Here is a 21826-nt window from a genome sequence, read left to right as displayed (position 1 = left end):
TCCCCTGCAACAAAAATGTCATTTTTGGTGAGATACTCCCGATAGGAACATGTCTAAAGGGATGCACCCCCTGCAGATTTTCTCATTAGTGCTCTGCAGCTGCCACGGCTGATATATAATTAAGAAACCACTCCCATTTGACCCACTCAGCACAGAGAAACAAACAATGATTTCTTCAGAATAACAAAAGGTAGGAATCTGCAACAAAGTTTGTTAAAATCCTTGCAATGTACAGAGATCACCCAGAGGGGAATGTTTTTTTCTCAACAAAAGTGAAGTTACGCTTTAAAAAATTTCTATGCTTTGATCACTTACTACACTATGGTGTGTTTGCGCTGTGGTTTTCTATCCTTGTTTGCGTACCAGATGGAGCGCCCTCTACTGCATACCCAGAAGCACCACTGACATAGTTAGAGTAGTTGGTTTCTATTTAGTATTGGGCCCACTTTTATCATTGTGCAACTTATCGTTGTTATTTACAGTTTATATTTATTTCTAGTTCTATTTTTATACTTGTTTTTTGTCCTTCCTTCCTCACTAATGACATTTGGGGCACCTGAGGTTGAGTGCTGTGATCCCTGGGGGTCCCCCACAGACTTGGTTTTCTCCTATGCTTTCACACCCTATCCCCATGTCCACCTAATAAAGGGTGGTTGCTGACTCTCAGACAAACAGAAATAGAAGACAATGTAGCACAGAATCATGTGACCAAAGATTGCAGTTCCACCCTGTGGCACATGTGAGAGCCTACTGAATAGTGTTTTCTGAATGGCTTTAGCGTTTCACTTGCCGTCTGGATTTACGGAAGCTACTGGTCCTGTAACAAGTGTGGTGTGGCTTATCAGGTGTCACATATGCCTACTTATATTGGGCAAGCTTGCCCAATAGAACTACACAAGCAATTTGACTGCTGGAGTTCAGCTTTAACCACTTTAAGACCAGACCTTTTTGGACACTTTTTGTTTACAAGTAAAAATTGGGTTTCCATCCGTCTGGATTTGGCGGACAGGATCAGATCGGATGTCAGTGGACATGTCTCCGCTGACATCCGATGCCCCATAGAGATGCATGGGGCATCCGTTCAGATCCGCCTGAAAAATGACAGGCAGACCTGAACGGCCCGCATGCGTAACAGGGGTCTTAAGGTGGTAAATGGCTGACAGGTTCACTTTAGGTTTCACAGCATAAGGAAGAGTCACTATACTCTTGGCTATCAAAAAAGCGATTTTCCTGGATTTACCCACCCTTCTTCTGTCTCATTGATGATGTCACAGATCTCCATGTTGAGCGTCCAGTCCTCGCTCTGAAGGGAGCCTTCTGTGGCTTTCTCTGTGAAAAACATGAAAAGGAGATAGAAGTTATATATAAACCTCATATGCGGAGCTCCCGGTGCAGAATAAGGCAGGAGATGGATCCAATATATAGTAGGGACTCCAGTGGCAAGTCCACACCTCTAAAGTGGCTTACCCCTAGACTCTCACTCTTTATGTTGGTAGGGCATCTCTACAAGACAGAACTTCACCAACGGGACTATTCTAATCCAAAGCCACCACAATCACCACACAAAAAATGAGCAGGAGGATCTTTGGAAGCAAGCTTTCTAACATGACGATTAGCAATTGTAAAAAACACAGCTAGGTGACAACAGCGGACAACATCAAGGAAGGAAGGAAGGAGGAGCTGGGGACACCACTGCAGAAGTCACATTACCAGACCTATCTGAAGGTATGGGAAGCTGCTGTGCTGCCATCTACAGATGGTACTTTTTACATCTTGCCACAATGATGTCAGTAGAGATTCAAAAAGCTATAACAGGGTCTCTATACTACGATCCACAGGGGGGGACCGCTATGGGGACCTTGATGTAAGCGGGGGGGACTGCTATGGGGACCCTGATGATGTAAGCGGGGTGGGGCACTGCTATGGGGACCCTGATGTAAGCAGGGGGGACTGCTATGGGGACCCTAATGTAAGCAGGGGGGACTGCTATGGGGACCCTGATGTAAGCAGGGAGGACTGCTATGGGGACCCTGATGTAAGCAGGGAGGACTGCTATGGGGACCCTGATGTAAGCAGGGGGGGGACCCTGATGTAAGGGGGCTCTGATGGGGACCCTAATGTGACAGGGGCTCTGATGGGGACCCTGATGTAAGCGGAGGAGACTGCTATGGGGACCCTGATGTAAGCAGGGGGACTGCAATGGGGACCCTGATGTAAGTGGGGGGGACCGCTATGGGGACCTTGATGTAAGCGGGGGGGACTGCTATGGGGACCCTGATGATGTAAGCGGGGTGGGGCACTGCTATGGGGACCCTGATGTAAGCAGGGGGGACTGCTATGGGGACCCTAATGTAAGCAGGGGGGACTGCTATGGGGACCCTGATGTAAGCAGGGAGGACTGCTATGGGGACCCTGATGTAAGCAGGGGGGGACCCTGATGTAAGGGGGCTCTGATGGGGACCCTGATGTAAGGGGGGCTCTGATGGGGACCCTGAAGTAAGCGGGGGGGGCCGCTATGGGGACCTTGATGTAAGCAGGGGGGACTGCTACGGGGACCCTGATGTAGGCGGGCGGCACTGCTATGGGGACCCTAATGTAAGCAGGGGGGACTGCTATGGGGACTCTAATGTAAGCGGGGGGGCTGCTATGGGTACCCTGATATAAGCAGGGAGGACTTCTATGGGGACCCTGATGTAAGCGGGGGGGGACCCTGATGTAAGGGGGGCTCTGATGGGGACCCTGATGTAAGCAGGGGTACTTCGATGGGGACCCTGATGTAAGGGGGACTGATGGGGACCCTGATGTAAGGGGAACTGTATGATGGGGACTCTGATGTGGAGGGGGGATTCTGATTGGCTCACATTTACTTGAAATTTTAATTGCTTTTTTTTTTTTTACTTAAGTTTTTCTCTTTTGCTCTACATCATATCATGCTGATTAAAAAAAATAATTAAAATGTATTCATTAATCTAAAATAGATTTGTTCATTTAGGGCTCATTCACACAGGAGGTTGGGGGGGGGGCAGTAAAACTCCACTCCGCAGCTGCGCAACGCCTTTATTGCCTCCCAACTGCTACCCCCTTTAGCTGCAAAAGTAGCGGCCAGTGGTGTACACATGCCACAGCCGGGACTCTTTGATATATAACCCCTGTTGCGCAGCACCTGCTGAACATAGCTCATTGAAGTAAATGAAGCTGCTCTGCAAGCGCCCCGCAACCCAGTTCCATTGTACTAATGCGGGATTAGAGGAGTTAAAACAGGCGATACATCTCCTCACTGCTTGTCAAATGCTCTCTGAAGAGCAATCCAAATGCAGATTTCTCTTCAGAGACCACCACTGTGAACAAGCCCCTAAAAAACTGATTTTTTTTATTTTTGGCTCTGAAATATTTATAAAATAGACAAGGTTGCCCTCCTACTGAAAAGTCTGGAGACCCCTGAGCTATAAAAGGAGACCCCTGAGCTATAAAAGAGGACCCCTAAGCTATAAAGGAGACCCCTGAGCTATAAAAGGAACCCCTGAGCTATAAAAAGGAGACCCCTGAGCTATAAAAGGTGACCCCTGAGCTATAAAAGGAGACCTGAGCTATAAAATGAACCCCTGAGCTATAAAAAGGAGACCCCTGAGCTATAAAAGGAGGCCCCTGAGCTATAAAAGGAGGCCCCTGAGCTATAAAAGGAGGCCCCTGAGCTATAAAAGGAGGCCGCTGAGCTATAAAAGGAACCCCTGAGCTATAAAAAAAGGAGACCCCTAAACTATAAAGGAGACCCCCTGAGCTTTAAAAGGTGACCCCTGAGCCATAAAAGGTGACCCCTGAGCTATAAAAAGGTGACCCCTGAGCTATAAAAAGGTGACCCCTGAGCTATAAAAAGGAGACCCCTGAGCTATAAAAAGGAGACCCCTGAGTTATAAAAAGGAGACCCCCCCTGAGCTATAAAAGGAACCCCTAAGCTATAAAAAGGAGACCCCCTGAGCTATAAAAGGAGACCCCCTGAGTTATAAAAAGAGACCCCTGAGTTATAAAAAGAGACCCCTGAGCTATAAAAGGTGACCCCTGAGTTATAAAAGGTGACCCTTGAGCTATAAAAGGTGACCCCTGAGCTATAAAAAGGAGACCCCTGAGCTATAAAAAGGAGACCCCTGAGCTACAAAAAGGAGACCCCTGAGCTATAAAATGAGACCCCTGAGTTATAAAAAGAGACCCCCCTGAGCTATAAAAGGAACCCCTGAGCTATAAAAAGAGACCACTGAGCTATAAAAGGAGACCCCTGAGCTATAAAAAGAGACCACTGAGCTATAAAAGGAACCCCTGAGCTATAAAAAGAGACCACTGAGCTATAAAAGGTGACCCCTGAGCTATAAAAAGGAGACCCCTGAGCTATAAAAGGTGACCCCTGAGCTATAAAAGGTGACCCCTGAGCTATAAAAGGTGACCCCTGAGCTATAAAAGGTGACCCCTGAGTTATAAAAGGTGACCCCTGAACTATAAAAGGTGACCCCTGAGCTACAAAAGGAGACCCCCTGAGCTTTAAAAGGTGACCCCTGAGCCATAAAAGGTGACCCCTGAGCTATAAAAGGAACCCCTGGGCTATAAAAAGGAGACCCCTGAGCTATACAAAGGAGACCCCTGAGTTATAAAAGGAGACCCCCCTGAGCTATAAAAGGAACCCCTAAGCTATAAAAAGGAGACCCCCTGAGCTATAAAAGGAGACCCCCTGAGCTATAAAAGGAACCCCTGAGCTATAAAAGGAGACCCCCTGAGCTATAAAAAGGTGACCCCTGAGTTATAAAAGGTGACCCCTGAGTTATAAAAGGTGACCCTTGAGCTATAAAAGGTGACCCCTGAGCTATAAAAGGAGACCCCTGAGCTTTAGGATCATTTATAAACAAAATTGCTTCTTTAACTGTGTAAGTGCCATGAAAATATTACAGATCAGGTACAAGAAAAGGAAAATTCTTGTGATTTTTCGGTCAGACTGCAGACTTTTATTGAATTAGAGAGGTCAGGCTCAGCTCAGCAAAAAAAAGAACACGACACGGCAGAAGAAATGACACAGAACGAGAGCGGCGAGCTCCAATCTTACTGGAAATCCTGATGGTGTCAGCAAAGAGTGACAAGACCTTAAAGAGCCGGATGGTTGCCTGGCACTTTCCTGACTGCAAAGACAAATGAGCACCGATGATCCGAATATCAAGTCATCAGTAACACTCCATCTAATCCAGCCTACGTTGTCAAGATTTGACAGAAAGCGGCTCTGTCTGGTGAAAGGCCACGCTGCTGCAGCACCTCCTGCAAAGAGCAGCTGTCAATCAAAAAACAAAAGAGGATTTTTTTTCCCCCCAGAAAAGGACAGATGGCTGCAATGAGATATGCAGCAGAGAGCAAGTCTCCTGAAATGACCTCCTTCTAAGTCAATGCTAGGACAAATACCAGGAGGTATATCAGGAATCCACTTCCAACTTTGTGAACTTTTTCATGCAAGGCATGAAGACAAAGGCCACACCCCTGAGGTATGGGGACCATGAAGAATTAAAGCGTGTAGGCAAAGGCCACATCCCTGAGGTATGGGGACCATGGAGAACTAAAGCGTGTAGGCAAAGGCCACAACCGCGAGGTTTGGGGACCATGAAGAAATAAAGTGTGTAGGCAAAGGCCACACCCCTGAGGTAGGGGACCATGAAGAATTAAAGTGTGTAGGCAAAGGCCACATCCCTGAGGTATGGGGACCATGAAGAATTAAAGCATGTAGGCAAAGGCCACACCCCTGAGGTATGGGGACCATGTACAATGAAAGCGTGTAGGCAAAGGCAACATCCCTGAGCTATGGGGACCATGCAGAATGAAAGCATGTAGGCAAAGGCCACACCACCGAGGTAGGGGACCATGAAGAATTAAAGCATGTAGGCAAAGGCCACATCCCTGAGGTATGGGGACCATGGAGAACTAAAGCGTGTAGGCAAAGGCCACAACCCCGAGGTATGGGGACCATGCAGAATGAAAGTGTGTAGGCAAAGGCCACACCCCGGAGGTATAGGGACCATGAAGAATTAAAGCGTGTAGGCAAAGGTCACTCCCCCGAGGTATGGAGACCATGAAGAATTAAAGCGTGTAGGCAAAGGCCACACCCCGGAGGTATAGGGACCATGAAGAATTAAAGCGTGTAGGCAAAGGTCACTCCCCCGAGGTATGGAGACCATGAAGAATTAAAGCGTGTAGGCAAAGGCCACACCCCCAAGGTATGGGGACTATGAAGAATTAAAGCGTGTAGGCAAAGGTCACTCCCCCGAGGTATGGAGACCATGAAGAATTAAAGCGTGTAGGCAAAGGCCACACCCCCAAGGTATGGGGACCATGAAGAATTAAAGCGTGTAGGCAAAGGTCACTCCCCCGAGGTATGGAGACCATGAAGAATTAAAGCGTGTAGGCAAAGGCCACAACCCCGAGGTATGGGGACCATGAAGAATTAAAGCGTGTAGGCAAAGGTCACTCCCCCGAGGTATGGAGACCATGAAGAATTAAAGCGTGTAGGTAAAGGCCACACCCCCGAGGTATGGGGACCATGAAGAATTAAAGCGTGTAGGCCAGCCTTTCTCAACCTTTTCAACACAGAGGAACCCTTAAAAAAAATGTCTGGTCTCAGGGAACCCCTGCTAAAAAATAAAAATCTACAACTCATGACACATCAGTGTGACAGTCAGTGGGAAGAATGCTCCTTACTCTTGTTATCATTGGGAAGAATTCCCCCCTTACAGATATCTAAAAGGAACAATGGTGTCATTGGGAACTTATCTAAGAGGCAGAAATTTCCCATTGCTCAAGGAACCCCTAGCAACCTCAGGAGGAACCCTGGTTGAGAAACCCTGATGTAGGCAAAGGTCACACTCCCCAGATACAAGGACCATGTAGAATTAGAGTGGTTGTAAAGGCAGAAGTTTTTTTTTTTATCTTAATGCATTCTATGAATTGACCACTTCCCATAATCTGACGTACCTGTACAACGGCTTGAAGAAATGTTTGTACCGGGGGGGATGCCTGCAGCTACCGTTTTTTTAGAGCTGGCGGTCGGCTTTCTAAGGATAACAACTGATGCGGCTCAGCAGCTGCTTATCCGTTATCCCAGCGAGCGGGAGGGGACGTAACCCCCCACCGCCTTCTGCCGCTCTGCCCGGGTCTATGTATTTTTACATAAATTTAGGATAAAATGCAATTTGCTACATGTCTTTGGTAGAAACAAATCCCAGTAATTCCTGTGCAAATCACATGTGATTTGAATCCATTAATTTTGTATAGGCTCAACTCCCACCGCAAAGGTATTGGTCTCGGGTATCAGAGCATTTGCACGGGTACTCGGCTAAAATGTTTAGTATCGGTACAGATACCGGTATCAATATAAGCCTACTTACTAGAGGGGTGACCTTATCAATATACTGCCGATTCTTCACTATCCAATCAGCTAGGGGAGGAGATGTGACTGGAACCGGACAAGATTCAAACCATGTATGGGCAGGCTAAATGTACCAAGTTGCCTGATTGATCAACTTGCGTACAACCAGCCTGCCGGATTTCCCTGCGATTATCGCTAGCGGCTGCTATAGCTGCTAGCAATAATCACTGTCTTCTCCTGGTGCCCACCCCTGCTGGGAGCACACGATGTCTTGGCAGGAGGCTTGTCGGTATTGAAGGGGGAATCATGGGAATTTCTTTCCTGCAACCCCTGGTCTATGGCCTGCCTAAGGAAGATAAACGTCAGCATCTATTATATCCCACTGTTAACCCAGGCTCACACAAATGGAGTGCGGGAAACCCTGCAATAAATGTTTGCTTTTTGGTTTAATACTGCTTTAACCACTTGCCAACCGCCCAAAGCAGATATACTGCGGCAGGCTGGCTCGGCTGCGCGAACCGCCGTACCTGTACCTGTAGGAGCGCTCCTGGGGGCAAGCTCACACCCGCCAACACTAGGCAGCAGGAATGCCGGTCCACGGGGCAAGCGGCCAGGATTGGCGCCAGCCACCCGCGAACGCTCCCCGCTGAGAGAGAACGACGGTCTACTGTTGTAAACACAGCTGACCTTTGTTCTCTCTGAGATGAACACAGAGCGTCTGTGATCCTCCTATTAAGGATCACAGATCTCTGTGTTCATTTCACAAGTCCCTCCCCCATACAGTTAGAGAACACCCCCTAGGCTCACACTTAACCCTCTAATCGCCCCTGGGTAAACCCCTTCCCTGCCAGTGTCATTATGACAGTAACAGTGCATAGTTTTAGCACTGGATTACTGTAATATTATCACTGGTCCCCCCAAAAGTGTAAAAAATGTCAGTTAGGGGTCCGATCTGTCCGCCGCAATGTCGCAGTCCCGCTAAAAATCGCAGATCACCGCCATTACTAGTAAAAAAATAAAAAATAAAAATGACAAATCTTTCCCCTAGATTGTAGACGCGATAACTTTTGCGTAAACCAATCAAAATACACTTATTGGGATTTTTTTTAGCAAAAAGTTGTTGCAGAATACATATTGACCTAAATAGATGAAAAAAATGTATTTTAAAATTTTTTTTGGGAATGTTACATAGCAGAATGTGAAAAATATATTATATATATATATATATATATATATATATATATATATATATATTTTTTTTTTTTTTTTCCAGCATTGTCATCTTTTTTTTGTTTATAGCGAAATAAATAAAAAAAAATAAAAAAAAAAATCGGAGAGGTGATCAAATACCACCAGAAGAAAGCTCGATTTGTGGGGAAAAAAGGACATCAATTTTATTTGGGTACAGCGTCGCACGACCGCGCAATTGTCAGTTAAACGTAATGCAGTGCCGAATTGCAAAAAATGGTCTAAGTAAGGCAGCGCAGCCTGCGTCACATCAGTGATGTCCTGCGGGTGATGAGATGAGGGGCAGCAAAGGTCCATTGGTGGCACCGCGCACTTCTGGACCGGGGTAAAACTTCCGGTCCAGAAGTGGGGTACCTGGGATAGGGTAATTGCTTCTAATACCAGTAAGGTGTTGGAGAGGGAGGGGTGCCTCTAATACCAGTAAGGTGTTGGAGAGGGAGGGGTGCCTCTAATACCAGTAAGGTGTTGGAGAGGGAGGGGTGCCTCTAATACCAGTAAGGTGTTGGAGAGGGAGGGGTGCCCCTAATACCAGTAAGGTGTTGGAAAAAAAAAAATTTTTTGGGCTTTACATCCACTTGAATTCTAATCTTTCCTAATCTGTGAACAATGGCAAAGCAGAGTCAGGTAATTCCACTTTCCTTGACGCCGAATCCTGTGTCCTTAAATCACTGATCTTCCAGCCTAAGACATGCAGAAGACGCAGCCATACGTCCAGAGCGCCGATCCTCAGATCCATCTGGAGCCTAAAATTCCCAGCAGCACCCGGAGAGGATTGCAGCCGACAGCCGCTCTGCAGTGACAATATATCTACAGAGTACAGACGCAGCGCACTGCGCGGTGCCACCAATGGACCTTTGCTGCCCCTCATCTCATCACCCGCAGGACATCACTGATGTGACGCAGGCTGCGCTGCCTTACTTAGAAATACCTGCAGCGTGATTAACCCCTTGGCTGCCAACTATACAGCCTTATGCCAAGATAGCTAGAAACAATGCCAGGGCCAAGGCACATCTGAGAGATGACGGGTTTGGGATGCTTTATGAGCACATAATGCAGATAGATAGAACAGCTGATGTCTGGAGATCCGAGCATCACACTGTTATAATGACTAGCAATCTATACCCCATATACACTATATTACCAAAAGTATTGGGACGCCTGCCTTTACACGCACATGAACTTTAATGGCATCCCAGTCTTAGTATGTAGGGTTCAATATTGAGATGGCCCACCCTTTGCAGCTATAACAGCTTCAACTCTTCTGGGAAGGCTGTCCACAAGGTTTAGGAGTGTGTCTATGGGAATGTTTGACTATTCTTCCAGAAGCGCATTTGTGAGGTCAGGCACTGATGTTGGACAAAAAGGCCTGGCTTGCAGTCTACGCTCTAATTCATCCCAAAGGTGTTCTATCGGGTTGAGGTCAGGACTCTGTGCAGGCCAGTCAAGTTTCTCCACCCCAAACTCTCTCATCCATGTCTTTATGGACTTTGCATTGTGCACTGGTGCGCAGTCATGTTGGAACAGGAAGGGGCCATCCCCAAACTGTTCCCACAAAGTAGGGAGCATGAAATTGTCCAAAATGTCTTGGTATGCTGACATCTGTCACATCAAAGTGATTGTAAAGTCTCTTTTTGTTTTTTTTAACCACTTTCGGACCTCCCACCGCAGTTTTAAGTCGGTACTTTGATGTTATATATATGTGTTATGGCAGCAGATTCACATAAAGCAATCCGAGCGGCAGATTCGCTGCAGGATCACTTTTATGGCCAGCAGGACAGATGCCCCCCTCCCGCCGCCTCCCGGTCCTTTTCCCCACTTACAAGAGCCGACGGAAGCGGGGAAAATCATCTAGTCCATCTATGTCCCAGGCAGGAAGTCGAGTAAGGGCAAGATGGCCCCCACTCAGCTCTATGGCCTTGGAGGACCCGAGCGACGTCATACGTCGCTTCCTCCTAACAGCCTTAAAGGGTAAATTTTTTTACATGTTGAAAAAAAATTACATTTTTTTTTTTTTGCTTTAAAGTGTAGATGTGGGGTCTTTTTGACCCCCAGATCTCACATTAAAGAGGACCTGTCCTGCTTATTTCTATTACAAGGGATGTTTACATTAGGAATACAATAGGTTTACAATAGGAATAAAAGTGATAAAAAAAGTGATAAAAAAATAAATAAATACATTTTTAAAAGGGACAGTGTAAAATTAAAAAATAAAAGGTAAAATAAATAAAAAATTTAAAGCACCCCATCCCTCCATGGACTTTGCTGGAAAGAGAGGGGGCACAGGTAAGTATTAGGGGTGCTGCTACACCCAAAAGGTTGTTTTATCTTAATGCATAGAATGAATTAGGATAAAAAAATCTTCTAACTTTACAACTCCTCTAACCACATAATGACTGCCCACCGCAGTTTTATTGCGGCAGGCGGCCGCTCCTGGGCAAAGCGACGTTATACTACGTCGCTCGCTCAGGAGACTCTAGAGGGCGAAGGCGCGCCGCCTGACTGTCCTGGGGGTATTTTTAGCTAAATTTCACCCCTGTGGCCGGAACTCCGCTTTAAGGTCCCTAAGTCACATTCATACATACACATACTAGGGCCAATTTAGACAGGAGCCAATTAACCTACCAGCATGTCTTTGGAGTATTGACTTTAATGATGTAATTTTTATTCTTGCAGTATTTATATCTCACTATTTTAACAAATGTGCGGTATTTACATTACATTCAATATTTTATGAATGATGAATTGACTCTTATTATTTCATGCAATATTTCCAAAAAAGAGTCCGGTGACCTTTATATCGTATGTGGTAACCTTTAGTAAATTGGCCCCAAGGTATGTAAAGGACATGCCCTGCCATGCCCCCAGGAATGTAGACTATGGTGAATTAGGGGTGCATTCACAAAGGGGCACTCTCTAAGGCATAGGGTAATGAGAGAAACAGAGCCGCTCAGGTGTATCAGTCCGACCTGGTGCTGGTAAGACCCGCCATCCGGATAAGTGCAAAAGAAGTAGTAGAACCGCACTCAGGTAGATGAAAACAATTGGAATACTTTATTCTTCAAATCAAATGTGAACAGACAGTGCAGGGAACAGGTAATCCAGGTTAACGCGTTTCACGGCGCACACAGCCGCTTACTCATAACTGTGACGCTTATGAGTAAGCGGCTGTGTGCGCCGTGAAACGCGTTAACCTGGATTACCTGTTCCCTGCACTGTCTGTTCACATTTGATTTGAAGAATAAAGTATTCCAATTGTTTTCATCTACCTGAGTGCGGTTCTACTACTTCTTTTGCACTCTCTAAGGCATAGACATGGCAAATTGCCTTATGCCCTATTATTTCAGAACACACTGCAGATCAAGGAAATGTCATACTGTGACATTTAAAAAAAAAGTACAAATCAGTACATGCACTGTAACAATGCATTGGACCACCCATATACAACACAAACCAACAGGCACACGATATTCAGCGCATATAACAAGGAGCTTGCTAGTGTGAATAGGCCCTTGGTACACAATATATAACATATGACACAAGTGAATAGGGAGCTACACAGCATCTCATGATCTGAAATGCATTTTATTGAACTATCCAGAAAATAATCTCCCTGCCTGGAGGTCATCTCTCCTTAATGCTATTTATCAATGCCCTTCAATAGTAAGGGGGTACAAGCTTTTTGAGCCAGTGCCCTAGACGTCCACGGACATCGCATGAGGCTCAGGTCTGGAGCGCTACTACACCTTCGAGAAATTTAAACTAGATGACATAAATGTTATAGAATATACAGTATAACGTTTCCTTTTTTAATTCACTACCATTCCATTATACTGGCTTTTCAAAATAGCAAATGCAAGCATCCATAGCAGTCATTCTCAGGCAGGGTTCCCCCAGAGGTTCATAGAGGTTCCTTGAACTATGAGCAATTTCCGACATATGGAGAAAAGTTAGACCGGTTCCTGATGAACCAGCTGAAATCTGAGCTGCAGGTAGCCTTGTCGGCACCAGTTTATTCGACATCTGAAAACGCATGGAGCGTTCTTCCCACTGACCACCAATATAAAGGGGCATTCTTCCCACTGACCACCAATATAAGGAGCATTCTTCCCACTGACCACCAATATAAGGGGCATTCTTCCCACTGACCACCAATATAAGGAGCATTCTTCCCACTGACCACCAATATAAGGGGCATTCTTCCCACTGACCACCAATATAAAGGGGCATTCTTCCCACTGATCACCAATGTAAGGAGCATTCTTCCCACTGACCACCAATGTAAGGGGCATTCTTCCCACTGACCACCAATGTAAGGGGCATTCTTCCCACTGATCACCAATGTAAGGATAGTTCTTCTTACTGACTACCAATGTAAGGAGCATTCCTCCCACTGACTACCAATGGTAGGAGCATTCTCACTGACCACCAATGTAAGGGGCATTTATCCACTGCCCTAAAGGGGGCCCCCTCTCACCTGACCACCAATGGACACATCACTCACCAGTAATTTTCATGAGCGCTACACAGACCGCCAATGTAAGGGGGCAGTTCTCCACTGACCACTAATCGGAGGAAGCATTAAAATTTTCATAGCTTTTTTTTCTGGCCATTATTTTACAGAACAGGGACAAATAAAAAGCAAAGGAGGAGCAGAGGGATTTGGTTCCAAATGATGGACAGCAGGGATCTCTGTATACTTGAGTTCTACTTTAAATAGTCTGTAGAAAATACTTTGTTGAGTTACATTGTGCCTGTGCTTCTGGAAATCCGCTAGAGTCCAAATAGGATTTGGCTAAAGAGAGTAGCAATCCCGTGTACAGCTCCAGCGGCAGCTGCGATCCTCTGCGAGGGAAGCCGGAATGAGGATCTACATGGTGGTGCTTTTCCAGTAAGGCTTCGTCTGCCTTCCCCAATCTCATTTCCAGAGCCGGTCCCTGAGAGTGATATACAGTAATCCGGTTACTGATAATAGGATTCTCTACAACTCTTTAAACTGCGTATAATCCAATGGGATCAGAGCGGCAAATAGGAGCTATTCTGCTTATCCCTGACTCCTAGTAGGCCAATACAAAACTCTGCTGTGCAGGGGGCCACAAGCCTTCCCATAATAAGCCTCGCTAACCAAATACACCAAATCATGAACACATTTAAAGCTAAACTACAAGCAAACCACAAAGTTCAGGTACATGTACAATATATGGACTATCTTGTCTGCCAACAGAATTTAAATGCCGTTCAACCAGTTTTATGACCCAGGTAACCCTGCCAGGCAGCATAGCCATGTCCCAGATTTTCACTAAAATAAAGCAGCACAGATTGATCAAGGACCAACCCCAGCCTGCTGACCAAGATCATCTTTCTGCCTTCATCCTCAGTTTAGCTAAAGTTGTGTCTTTCTTCTAGAATTTTGGTCATATTACCTGTAATGAAGGATGTCCCGTGTTGGGTTGCTGGATTCTGAGAAATCTTCTCTGCAAGGATGCCCCGTCCTCTTCCTGCCTCTGAACTTCCAGTGCTGCGGGGGTTACCAGCATTCGGGCTGAGCTGCAGTTAAGATCATCCAATGAGGATCCATCCCAGATGCCCCGTCCTCTTCCTGCCTCTGAATTGCCAGCGCTGCGGGGGTTACCAACATTCGGGCTGAGCTACAGTAAAGATGAGTCGACAGGGATCCATTCCCTCTCGGCCCCCTCTTTCATGGAGGGAAGTTTTTTATTGAATACAAGATGGGGGGGGGAAGTTTGATCAGTCATAGGATTCTCTCCACCATTCACAGAAGCTGGTGGGTCCCCGTCAGATCATCTTTAGTGCACTTTAGCCCCAAGAGAACCCCCGCAGCATTGAAAGTTCAGAGGCAGGAAGAGGACAGGGCATCGCTGCAGTGAAGATTTTTACAAATTCCAACAGCACGCATGACCTGGAACATAATTTTTTACAAGTCATTCAGAGAAAGCTTTGTATTTTTGAATGAAAAAATAGGCACTCTCTGATTTGACAGGGTCAAGATTGTGACTTCCCCACCCTCCTTCTCAACCTCATCTGCCCCTGAAGAGGTGGAGCTCTAATAGGAAGAGGTAGAGCCTAAAAGAAGAAGAGGTGGATACCTGCTCTGTGTAGTGGTTGTGCACAGAGCAGCATGGATTCTACTCTTCACGGGTCCCTCGCCGAAACACCTGGCCCCTCCCTCCTGTTGAGTGCCCCCACAGCAAGCAGCTTGCTATGGGGGCACCTGAGCTGAGACGCAGCTCTGTGTATCCATTCAGAGACGGAGCCATGATTCCGGCCTGCCCCTCTCCCTTCTCATTGGCTAACTGACTTTGATTGATAGCAGTGGGAGCCAATGGCGCCACTGCGGTGTCTCAGCCAATCAGAAGGGGAGTCCCAAACAGCCGAGGCTGATGTGGACATCACTGGATCGAGAGGGGGCTCAGGTTAGTATTGGGGGGGGGGGGGCTGACAGATGCTGCTGCACACAGAAGGTTTTTTTAAACCTAATGCACAGAATGCATTAAGATTAAAGTGGTTGTAAAGTCAAAAGGTTTTTTATCTTAATGCACAGACTGCATTAAGATAAAAAAACCTTTTGACTTTACAACCACTATAAAGGATCTATTACTGATGGCTTGGTGCCATATAGCACAGCATACCTTCAGAGGTCTAGAGGAGTTCATGCTTTAACATATTATCAAGACTCCTCACCTACTAACCACCAATGTAAACGGCTCCTTGCCTACTGATCACCATCATAAAGGGTTCTTCATTTACTGGCTACCAAAGTAAAGGGCTCCTCACCTACTGACCACCATCATAAAGGGCTCTTCATCTACTGACCACCAACGTAAAGAGCTCCTCATCTACTGACCACCAACGTAAAGGGCTCTTCACCTACTGACCACCAACGAACCGATATTCAAAAAGGGGCAGAGGCATATCCCGGGAAATTATAGGCCTGTCAGTCTGACATCGATAGTAAGTAAACTTCTGGAGGGGATGATAAGGGACTATATCGTAGAGTTTGCTAAAGACAACATTATCAGCAGTAATCAGCACAGGTTTACAAATGGGCGTTTTTGTCAAACCAATCTCTTAACATTCTACGAGGAGGTAAGCTGTGAGCTAGATAGGGGCAGACCAGTGGATGTGGTGTACCTGGATTTCGCTAAGGCGTATGATACAGTTCCCCACAAGCGCTTAATTTATAAAATAAGGTCTGCAGGTATCGACCGCAGGGTTTGCTCTTGGATACGGAACTGGCTAAAAGGGCGTGTCCAAAGGGTGGTAATAAACAGCGCATACTCAGACTGGTCTGAGGCGGCAAAAACGTTGTAAAAAATTGCGTGACATTGAGGTCACAAAAGTGTGAAAGGGGCCTTCAGTAATCAAGGTATAGTGTGCCCCCTTTCAATGCAGAGTGACCACAGCGTGCCCCCATTCAATGCAGACTGACCACAGCGTGCCCCCTTTCAATGCAGACTGACAACAGCGTGCCCCCTTTCAATGCAGACTGACAACAGCGTGCCCCCATTCAATGCAGACTGACCACAGTGTGCCCCCTTTCAATGCAGAGAGACCACAGCGTGCCCCCATTCAATGCAGAGAGACCACAGCGTGCCCCCTTTCAATGCAGAGAGACCACAGCGTGCCCCCATTCAATGAACAAAGCCAGTGCTCTTACCTGCAGTGGCGGCTTCTCCTTGAGTCCTCCCGCCTCCTGCTCGATCAATGGCATGTGTTCGCCTTTTCGGCCAATCAGGAAGCGGGTTTCAAACCCGCTTCCTGATTGGCCAGGGGGAGGATCCCTGTTACAATAGCGAATTTCCATTCGCTATTGTCACACAAATGGGCGGGCTTGGGGCGCACTGCTCTGCGCCCCGGGTCCACCCTTTTCTGACTCACACTGTTAGGACGGAGCCATCGGCTACTTCTGACACAGCGGCACGGGGGGGGGGGGGGCGCACGCAACGATTGTGCGGGCCGCATGTGACCCGCAGGCTGCAGGTTCCCCACCCCTGGTCTAGAGCAAGAGGGTGTTGAAAAATGATCTGCTATGGGACTCAAATACTCTAACTATGCCGCACTCTTGGTTGTCTTTCAAGCTTTCTGCGGCTTACTGATCACACTAATGTACCTTGACCTTCAGATATAATCATTATCAGCAGGGGTTCCCCAAAGTCCCATATGTCAAGGGTTCCTTCAGGGTGAGAGAGATGAGAAAGTCTGCTCTACGCCATCCACACACAATAAACCCAATAAGGTGCTAACTAGGTTTTTTTTCCCCAAAAAAAGTCCTCCAGCATTCAATCTACAATACAAATCTCTCAGCTGACTGCTAGAAGATAATCGTAGTCCATACTCCAGCCCGCCCACTGACTGACGCCATCAATGAACGCTCGTACTGTGCCCACACAAGCCGGAGATCATTTGGAGGCCACAGCACTGGGGATTTTGGCTTTACTCGCGGTTCTTCTCTGACCTTTACACCAACACAAATGTGAACTTTTCAGAGCTTGATTTAGGAAAGCTTTAATTAGGGAATTAATCCCCAATAAATTACAGAATGTTCCTTTCTTAACCCGTGATGGAAGCTATAAATAAACACCATAGGGTTGATTTACTAAAACTGGAGAGTGAAAAATCTGGTTTAGCTGTGGCATGGTAGCCAATCAGTTTCTAACTTCAGCTTGTTTAAGCTTTGACAAAAAAAAGCCCAGAAGCGGATTGGTTTCTATGCAGAGCTGCACCAGATTTTGCACCCTCTGGTTTTAGTAAATCAGCCCCCATGTATGTTATAGCTGAAATGTATTCATCTTATATTCGGTCTTTCCTGGTTCCTTCTCCCTCATCAACATTTTAAATATAGATTTCCTTACATACTTTATTTTAGACCCAGTGACATCATCACTGGGTCGCTTTGCATCTCTCTGTAATTATGGTTGGGGGGGGGGGGGCAGCAGGGTGGCCACTTTATTAGGTACACCTATTCGATTGCTTAGTAACACACATTTATAATCAGCCAGGCACATGGCAGCAACTCAATGCATTTAGGCATCTAGACGTGGTGAAGACAACTTGCTTAACTTCAAACCGAGCATCAGCATGGGGAAAAAAAGGGGATTAAGGTGACTTTGAACATGGCATGGCATGGTTGTTGGTGCCAGATAGGCTGGTCTGAGTATTTCAAAAACTGCTGATCTGCTGGGATTTTCACACACAACCATCTCTCGGGTTTACAGAGAATGGTCCGAAAAAGAGAAAATATGCAGTGAGCAGCCGTTGTGTGGAACAAAATGCCTTGTTGATGTCAGAGGAGAACGAGCAGGTTGGTTCCAGATGATAGAAAGGCAACAGTAACTCAAATAAACACTCGTTAAAACCAAAGTATAAATCTCTGAATGCACCACATATCGAGCCTCGAAGCAGATAGGCTACAGCAGCAGAGGACCACACCGGGTGCCCCTCCTGTCAGCTAAGAAGAGGAAACTGAGGCTACAATTCGCACAGGATCACCAAAATTGGACAATAGAAGATAGGAAAATGTTGCCTGGTCTGATGAGCCTCGATTTCAGCTGCGACATTCAGATGGTAGGGTCAGAATTTGGCATAAACAGCATGAAATCATGGATCCATCCTGCCTTGTATCAATGGTTCAGGCTGGTGGTGGTGGTGTAATGATGTGGGGGGACATTTTCTTGGCACACTTTGGGCCCCTTAGTACCAATTGAGCTTTGCTTAAACCCCACAGCCTACCTGAGTATTGTTGCTGACCACGTCCATCCCTTTATGACTACAGTGTCCCCATCTTCTGATGGCTCCTTCCAGCAGGATAATGCACCATGTCACAAAGCTCCAATCATCTCACCAATTGATTCTTCACCATGACAATGAGGTGACTTTACTCCAATGGCCTCCACACTCACCACATCTCATCCAATAGAGCACCTTTGGGATGTGGTGGAATGAGAGATTTGCATTATGGATGTGCAGTCGACAAATTTGCAGCAACTGTGTGATGTTATCATGTCACTATGGAGCAAAATTGAGGAATGTTTCCAAAACCTTGTAGAATCTATGCCAGGAAGAATGAAGGCAGTTCTGAAGGCAAAATAGGGTCCAACCCGGTACTGGCAAGGAGTACCTAATAAAGTGGCCGGTGGGTGTAACTTCCTGAAAACATCACAGCGCCGGCCCCGGAACTCCTCTCAAGAGCCCTTAGCTCTGATACAAGCAAGCAAATATCAAAATGCCTTGATAGGTGGGTGCAAGTTTTGAAGAGTGGGCATTCCCTGGAGGGCTGCATCTGCATGTAGACCACTCTAGGTAACATCCACAGAGTAGTGATCGACCGATATCGTTTTTTCGTTGCCGATACCGATATTTTGGCCAAATCGACCAATATTTTCGTACATTTAAAATTCTTTTTATTTTTAAAAAAAGGTTCTCTTGTGGAGTAATCTGGGGGGGGTCTAAAAGACCCCAAACCCCTCCTCTGCACTGAAAAGCATTCAAAATACCAAGTTTGGCTGTTTTGAATGCTGTCAGTTTTTTAAATCTGGCGCCGAGTACCCGGAAGTGATGTCCTGACATCACTTCCGGGTTTTTACATGGAGACCAGATCAGAGCCGAATGCGGCTTTGATCGGGTCTTAGGCAGCCGTGCAGGCTGGTTGCCCGGGTCTCCCGGTGGGGTGAGCCGCGAAGGCGGCGAGAGGTAAACCTCTTCTCCAGCACCAGGCGGATGAACCTCAACAGATGATCAAGCCCACCTCACAAGTAAGAGAACTCAAATAGGCCCCTTAACACAGGAGGACCATTCAGATCCGCCCATCTCTATGGGGCATCGGATGTCAGCAGAGACATGTCCACTGACATCCGATCCGATCCGTCAAATCCGGACGGATGGAAACCAGCAGATCAGATCGGATGAGAACGGATAGGCGAAGATCCCCCACAGAGAAGAGCAAGGATCTGACACCTCCGTCTCCGCACACAGCGCGGAGACAGAGCTGCCATGCTCGATGCTCGGGGGGGGGGGGGGGGGTTGGGAATCGGCGGATCGATCCCCCGCTGAGAAAAACGGAGTCCGCCAACAGAGCAGCAAGTGTGAAAGGGGACATAGTGTAGCAGTTCTAAAACCGATTTATTTAACCACTTAAGCCCCGGAGGATTTTCCTGCTAAACGACCAGGGGGTATTTTGCGATTCGGCACTGCGTGACTTTGACAATTGCGCGGTTGTGCGACACTGTATCTAAACGAATTTGGCGTCCTTTTTTTCCCACAAACAGAGCTTTCTTTTGGTGGTATTTGATCACCCGTGCGATTTTTACTTTTTGCGCTATAAACAAAAAAAGAGCGTACATTTTGCAAAAATAACAATATTTTTCACATTTTGTTATATGAAATTCCCCAAAAAAAAAAATGTAAAAATCAAAATTTTTTAATATTTTCGGCCAATTTGTTTTATGCTACCTATGTTTGGTAAAAAAAAAAAAAAAAAAAAAAAAAAAAAAAAAAAAAAAAATCGCAAAAAGCGTATTTTGATTGGTTTGCGCAAAAGTTATCGCGTTTACTAACAAAGGGAAAGATTTCTGTCATTTTTGGTGTTTTTTTTTTTAACGCGTAATGGCGGCGATCTGCGATTTTTTTTGCAGTACTGCGACATTGCGGCGGACAGATCGGACCCTTGACTAACATTTTTGACACTTTTGGGGTTACCAGTGACATTTCTACAGTAATCAGTGCTATATATATGCACTGTTACTGTAAAAATACACTGGTAGTGAAGGGGTTAACTTTATTTGGGAGGGAGGGGCTGTGTGTGTCCCTAGGGGCGTGCTTTCTACTGTGATTGGCTGTGGCTTGAGCTGTAAGGACACTGATCAACGGATCTACATACTAGATCCGTGTGATCAGTGTTTTTACAGCGAGGAGAATGACAGGTGGCTTGTTTACACAAGCTGCCTGACATTCTCCCTCTCCCCCGCCGATCGCCGAGTGACCGGCGGACATCGGGTCCGCTGGTCACACGCGCGGGGGGGGGGGGGGGGGGTCACTCTGCCTGTGAGGGGCTGACTGCCGCAGTAAATATACTGTGAGCAGTCGGCAAGCGGTTAATAAAAACAATCCGGAAACAATCCGGATACACTCACATGTAAACAGATGATATTAAGTGTGTAGATAGGTATACAAAGATGGCTGCAGCGTAACGTGCTTGCGTTGTGTCAGAGCATCTTATGCGTTTCGTCATCAATAGACGTCATCGGAGGCATTGCAATAAATTTCAATTGATCAATAGACTCATTATTCATATGAGTTTTTTATTAATTTTTTGAGCACAAGAGGTATATTATATATATATATATATATATATATATATATATAGTGAACATATATTATTGCGCTGTGTTATTTTGTTTCTTCCTATTGTATACATTTGGCAATGCAGAGAGGACTAAAGTACTGCACATGTGCAGCAGTGACTTCATCTCAGCCCGGCGGATATAAGTAATGGATTGCATTTCCATGTTCTGTGTACTGTAGGAGACCAGATAAAGTGAATGCAGGCTCCTGGGTTTAGTAACATTTTAAGCAATAAGCAAATATGGCCGTCCCAGTTCATCTATAATTACAAACTATACATAGGAAGAGAGTTTTAAAATATTAGATTGATATCAATAATTATGGCTGGGTGTATTTAATTATGGGCGGATGAATCACCCACTTATGTGTCTTACATGAGATCAACAGAACCAAGAGCACTGCAGTCATATTATTCCTCTTAAGGCAGCAGGAGAAGTCTCACCCCCTTTGCTGCATACAGCTAAATAACCAGGCAAGCTGAATTAAAGATCTAAAGAAGGATTAAAGCAGGACAGAAAGCAAAGGGATATTTATGCAGGTCCTTTTAACCACTTTAAGACCGGAAGGATTTGCCCCCTTAATGACCAGGTGCTTTTTTGCGATTCGGCACTGCGTTAATTTAACAGACAATTGCGCGGCCGTGCGGCGCTGTACCCAAGTAAAATTGACGTCCTTTTCTTCCCCACAAACAGAGCTTTCTTTTGGTGGCATTTGATCACCTGTGCAATTTTTATTTTTTGCGCTATAAACAAAAAAAAAGCGACAATTTTGAAAAAATAAAAAATAATATTTTTCACATTCTGCTATATAAAACATTCTCAAAAAAAAAAAAAA

At 46.0% G+C, this 21826-nt stretch overlaps 1 protein-coding gene across 9 annotated transcripts in view; it reads right to left on the bottom strand.

The window, feature by feature from the left end:
• The window catches only part of TOM1L2 (target of myb1 like 2 membrane trafficking protein), a 111841-nt gene that overhangs the window by 82332 nt on the left and 7683 nt on the right, over positions 1–21826 (bottom strand). For all 9 annotated transcript variants that reach the window (XM_082260687.1, XM_082260688.1, XM_082260689.1 and 6 more), the window contains exon 2: positions 1245–1329. In XM_082260687.1, the coding sequence (XP_082116813.1) occupies positions 1245–1329 (85 nt within the window). The remainder of the gene's footprint in view (positions 1–1244; positions 1330–21826) is intronic.

This window comes from Pelophylax lessonae, assembly GCF_965119305.1.
Source record: "Pelophylax lessonae genome assembly, chromosome: 6".
NCBI lineage: Eukaryota > Metazoa > Chordata > Amphibia > Anura > Ranidae > Pelophylax > Pelophylax lessonae.
Note: the sequence above shows the minus strand (reverse complement) of the source record. Positions and strands in the feature narration are given on the sequence as shown.